Source organism: Notechis scutatus, chromosome 1 (genome assembly GCF_049901735.1).
Source record: "Notechis scutatus isolate UNSWTSFEM ecotype Mainland chromosome 1, rNotScu1.2, whole genome shotgun sequence".
Classification (NCBI taxonomy): Eukaryota; Metazoa; Chordata; class Lepidosauria; order Squamata; family Elapidae; genus Notechis; species Notechis scutatus.
In genome coordinates this window covers 310,660,351-310,666,350 of record NC_142009.1, presented here as the reverse complement: position 1 = coordinate 310,666,350, position 6,000 = coordinate 310,660,351, and the positions used below count along the sequence as shown (strand labels likewise).

At 39.0% G+C, this 6,000-nt stretch overlaps 1 protein-coding gene across 3 annotated transcripts in view; it reads right to left on the bottom strand.

Annotated features, from left to right (window-relative positions):
• Nucleotides 1–409: 409 nt before the first annotated feature.
• Nucleotides 410–6,000, bottom strand: part of LOC113413664 (inverted formin-2-like) — a 38,115-nt gene continuing 32,524 nt past the window's right edge. For 2 of the 3 annotated variants that reach the window (XM_087952246.1, XM_087952248.1), the window contains 2 exons: nucleotides 5,198–5,275; nucleotides 410–3,073 (listed from right to left, as the gene is read on the bottom strand). In XM_087952246.1, coding sequence (XP_087808372.1) covers nucleotides 5,199–5,275 — 77 coding nt within the window. In that variant the 3' untranslated portion in view covers nucleotides 410–3,073; nucleotide 5,198. The remainder of the gene's footprint in view (nucleotides 3,074–5,197; nucleotides 5,276–6,000) is intronic. The other variant, XM_087952247.1, reaches the window with a different exon arrangement.

Sequence of the window (6,000 nt, the reverse complement as noted above, 5' to 3'; positions counted from 1 at the left end):
ACAAACTAGGTTATGGTTCAGTGCAACAGTACCTGATTAATCAATACTTTGAACATAATAATTCAATAAACGTTAAAAAATTAAAATAGCTAAAAGCTGTCATGACCATCACAGCTGGGCATATTTCAGTGTCAAGAAATCTTGCACAAAGTATTATTTTGTGAGGTTAAGATCTTAAGGATGAGATCCTAAATTTTAGACGATTTTGGTGACTTTTAATAAAAAATATATGAGGCAGGAATATACATTACTTTAAAAGACTCCTGGTCTCTGGGTTAATGCAATGAATCTGGCAACGGAGTATATTTAGAAAAAGAAACTTTCAGGCAAGCTTACAAACTTGAGGGACACAATCTGAACATTTAATTTGCACATTATAACTCAATAAAGTAATAAAAAGCAATGTAAATTTGTTAAATGAAAGCAAGTTTATTGTGCCAGATGTATGTGACCTAAGCAAATACACACATAAATATAAACACAAACGTGGAGATGTTATGCTGTAGAACCATCAGAAGGTTCATTCATACTCTTACTGTAGATTTTATCGTAACAAAATGATGACAAATACTTACTATTGTTGACTTGGGTTGGCAGGGAAAACAATTCTATTAAAAAATGGAAAATTTGATAACTACAATAGCATGCAGAAGTAAAAAGACTCAACTATAGGAGCCCACTCTCCTTAATTTATCACTTTGTGACACCTTGGAACCCACTGCTTTTATGTACAATGAAAATAGGACATGCTCTATTATATAATTTAATATGATTGGAGGAAGGTAATATCCAGTGTTCAGAAATTGCTCTCATCTCCAAAAATTGCAACAGCCTCTTTCATTCTGATATCCTCTAGATGTACTATGCCACTGGTTCTCAACTTTTTCTTCACCATGGACCCCTTTAAATACCTTTTATGGCCACAGACCATGGCCACGGATTACCAAGAGTTAACTCAAGATTTAAATCATAACATTTCTTCAATCCTTTGTGGAACCCCTGTGATGACATCGCAGCCCTGCAGAGGTCCATGGACTAGAGGTTGAGAAACACTGTATTATACTATTAGAGTTCATTATTATCAGCGTATAGCATTGTTACAGTAGCCAGGAAACCACAATGCTATTGCAGAGTAGTAGTTTTGCTTGCCAAGGTACCAGCCCTATTATAGAACATGCTTGTGCTTCCCAAGGTGCGCCACAAGAGGGCAAGCTGGCTTCATATCAGAGAGAAAGATGAGGGGCTCTTCCTGCAGCATCACCCAAGGCCCCTCTCTCTTCCCATTGCTGCCTTGCAAATGGGTGCCACAAGCGGGAAGGTTCAGAACCATCAGGAATCTGACTCCTGCACAGAGCACAAGCCTGTCTTCCTACTGAAGTGGTACCTAACTATCTGCTTGTATAGAATATGCTTTCGGACTCTTAGGTGCACAAAAGATGAGGTGAGTGACAGGAGCTCACCCTGCTGTACAGTGCTTGGGCTCAAACTCCCAGAGCTGAGACAATCTCCAGTGTCATTAAGCCACTGGGTCACCATGCTTCCTATTATTAAAGGTGCTGTAGTGCAATAGGTCTGGAGCACTTTTTCCCCATCTTAGTAATTTTAAAAAGTGTGGATGAACCCTCAGAATTCCCAGCAACATAGCTTAAAGATGCCAAGGCTGGAAGAAACTGCTGTGAAAGCACCTGGCTCGGTTACATTCTTGAGTTCTGTTCAAATTCTGTGATAAACTAAAACATGGGCAAAGTTAAGTTCTTGTTTCAAATACCCATGCTTGCTTTTTTAAAAAAAAAAACTGGCATTTTCTGGACTTCTGGAGTTCATAATTCCCAATTATTCTAGCTTGCATAGGCAAAAGCTTTCATGTGGAGACCTTGAAAAGGCAGATGCTTCCTGGGTATTTGGGAAGACCGTCCCAACAGATCTGGAGAGGAAATCAAAGTTAGCTTTGCAAAGCCCACTATAACACAGCATTAGTTTATTTCAGCAGGATATCTCTCAGTCAATATCTTCTTTCCAAATTATAATTGCTAAATTCAGCTTATAAAATAATTTCTTCACCTTCAGTCTCATGTAAGTGAATATACAAAAGGGAACAGCTATTTACAAATCCGCAATTCTCTCAATAGTATTTATAAACTACGAAAAATTACTTCAGTTTTTATGATAAAAGGGAATCACATTCCCAATATTAACGCTAAAATATTTTCATTAATGTTATACATAGGCAACAAGAAAAAGATATCCCTAGCCCCAAACACATTTACTACCACAACCACAAAAAAGGGTTAATTGATTGCATTAATAATAACATTACTTTGGGAGGAAGTTTTCTTGAAAAGAAGTGTCGCAGTGCATGTAGTGAGAAAAAGGATGGGGTAAACATGTAGACTAATTCATGTGTTCATATAGAGAGTAACTGCATACCTTTGCCACTAGGTGGCAGTCAACTACCTGGGTGGTATTAGGATTATTACTAATTTTCTTTAAGACAAATCTCTTTTGTCTAATCCTTAGAGTAACAAGTCTTGTGTAAAAACAGGAATGTGATATGTACCTGATAGTATCACAAAAATTGTTTGCTTCAACCTGATGTAACATATAGCACAATCAAATTGAAGGATGTTGTTAACTCAAACACAGATCTTTGCAAAATCAGGCCTTGTTGGATTGTATTTCCTATACTGACACATTATCTAAACATGAGATTGGTGCCATAAAACTTTTAACATTTTCTGTGTTAAATTCAAAAGATGACTGTGTTAGCTTCAACTTGTTCCAGCTCTGTGTTTTAGATCATATCTCCTTCTTCACCTTATGCTGAACAATTTTGTCCATTAGGTGTTGATTCTATGGCTCCAAAGTAGCAGAAAATTATTTTGGGATAAGAATTTTGTATAAGGCACAGGCTGAGGGTGCTTCCAAGTCTGGATATATCGTAAATTTTAATATTAATTACTCCCTATCAAGTAACTCCAGACAAAAATTAACTGCACCCTATTACTATGGCTTCTTTCAATAGCTGAGGCCACTGAATAGCACGCTTTTTAGTTTTTCTGTCTTGCTGCACCACCTGCAGAGGAAAGGAGAATTCCATTTTTAGTGCCACTTTGAGATCACATCATTCAATCAGCCATTTTGCAAAATCTATAGATTCCATTCAAACTGCAATTTGCTAAGCTGTGTCTCCATTGTGTGTCTCTAGACCAGGGGGTCTCCAACCTTGGCAATTTTAAGACTTGTGGACTTCAATTCTTTGCTGTCTGAGGAATTCTGGGAGTTGAAGTCCACAAGTCTCAAAGCTGCCAAGGTTGGAGACCCCTGGTCTAGACCATTCCCTGGGCTCATCAGCTAAGAATTATAATGGTCCAAAAATATCCAAACTGAAAATAATAATGAAAAGTGAAGAGATTTAATTTTGAGTTTTGATTCCAAATGAATGTGCTATTGGCAGAGGTAGGAATGAAGAGTTTAAGGGTTTTATATCTAACCATTCTGAGTATCTCCTATGCCTTGGAACAAACTCCTGCATATTCAGCAACATATCAGTCTTGCTATTTAGCACTTTATAAACACTTCCAGACAATTTTTCTTTAGGTTTCTTGATCCTTGATCACCTAGATAACATTTGATCAATTAAAGGAGTTGATTGAGGTTGGTTGATCAAGTAAAGGCCTGACTGTGGTTCACCTATTGATGCTCCGACACCAGAGTCACGACATTGAGGATGGGAATGGGCATACTAGAAGTAGCATACTAGAAGTTGCATACCTTTGAGTTGACTAACTGTGTGCATGCAGAAAACTGACCCTAGAAAATACAGTTGCCAGATTATCCAGGATCTCCACATATTTTGGGTGCTTCCAGTTGGAGATCCTCTGTAACAGGGGTGTCAAACTCGATTTCATTGAGGGTTGTGTTTGACTTTGGGGGGCTGGGGTGGCTTGATGTCACTCATGTCAGGGGCCCCTGTGGTGGCCTGAGCACTCTGCCACCGAAAAAGAGCTCTTGAGCTCCGTTTTCGTCTGCGACAGGTTCCTGCAACCTTGTCAGCAAAAACTGAGCTCGGCAGAGGCACTGCGGGCTATCCTTTGCTGTTTCCAGGTCGGAGACAGTTACAGAGGTAAAGATGTCCCCTGCAACACCGAATACTGTATAGTTCTAAATACTTCTACTAGAAGGTATTTTTGTGGAGAGAGAAGTATTGGAAAGGAAAACATCTGAATAGATGGGGGCCCTGGTCCCTGGATGAAAATAATGTACAGTTGTTGGAATCATCACTGAAAAATGTTCCACATAATTTTCATTTCTAATAATACACTGTAAGAACAAAAATAGATGAATTGGTAAAACAAGCACGTTGATTACATAGTAAAGCATTTGAAAGTCACATGTCATTTGATTGGTTTATGTTATGGCTGCTTGCAATCAGAAGACAAAGGAGAAAGTAATGCAGTTCCAGGAATGGCCAACTTCTTGTCTGAAAACAAATGGAAACTGATTCTGAGGAATAAATTAAGAATTTTTAGAGTACTAAGAACATGATCCAGATCCAGTTGCTAGGATGTAACTGGCAAGGCTGACCCTTGCCTTCCATCCACGGGGAGAGAGTTCTGCAAAATCCTATAGCCGTTTCCTAAGGACCACTAGATTTTACAGTCGTGCAGAATCATCAATAAATATTCTACAACATCAAAGCCATCTTCAAAGAGGGTTCAACAAAGACACTGGGACTGAAGGATTGTGTTAGGAATGGAATCTTTTTTTCCAAAGCCCTTGACCAGCCCTATTCTGATTCTGTAGCAAAGATGACCATACCTGAGATTGCATTTTTATAGAATTTCAGAGAATGGAAAATGAGGATCAGACAAAAAGAAGAACGTTTGCTATTACCCCAACATGTCTAACAACATTAAACAACTTGACAAGAGACAATGCTTTCCTCCAAGTAAATGATGGTTGGCTGATACAAAAGACCCAAAGCTTGGAGTCTTGCTGTGGGATTCCAGTACAGAAATTGAGCTCAGATAGCAAATCACCCAAAATAAAAAGCATTGTATTAAAAAAGAAATAACACAGTGCGTATAATTAGCTACAAGAAGCATAGCTTTATGTTGTGATGATCAACAACTTCATTAGGCAAGATCCCAATGCAATGGTTAGTCACAGACAGCAGCATCCCTGACGGTTTACATACCTCACTGTATTTCACAAACTCTTTTTGTTTTTTTATCTCCAGTATCAACCATCGCTTTTAAATCAGTGTCAACCATTGCTTTCAAATAAAAGAGAAGACAACTAAATGTAGCCACAAGATATTAGGAAATACCACTATAATAACACAGTCATGGGATAACAGTGGGCAAAGACACAGGGGTCTCTCTAGATCAGGGGTCCCCAACCCTGGTCCGTGGACTGGCACTGGTCTGCGGCATGCCAGAAACCAGGCCGCGGAAACAAGTGAAGCCCCATCCACGAGATGCAGGCAGCACATGAAACCACACACTCCTCCGGTCCACGGAGAAACCTCTCTCCCCGGAATTGGTCCTTGGTGCCCAAAAGATTGGGGGGGTCGCTGCTCTAGATTAATGGCATTTGAGTCAATTAAGTATTTGAATCAACCACATGTTCAATTCATTCTTTATCAAATGTATGTATGTGCACCAGGTGCTATAAGGCATTCCACTTGGGGTCAAAGTAGTAGGGAACATTTTTATAAAAATGATCCATGTCATCTACACTTTTGTAAATACTTGCATTGACATAATGCACTCCATCCCAAATATTCAGTTGATCATTTAATACAGGGGTCCCCAAACTTGGCAACTTTAAGACTTGTGGATTTCAACTCCTAAGTTCCTTAGAATTCCTCAGCCAGCTATGCTGGTTGAGGAATTCTGGGAGTTGAAGTCCACAAGTCTTAAAGTTGCCAAGTTTGGAGACCTCTGATTTAATAAAATAAACAGTCTATCTGTGAAACTGACCTTTCCAAATCTAGAT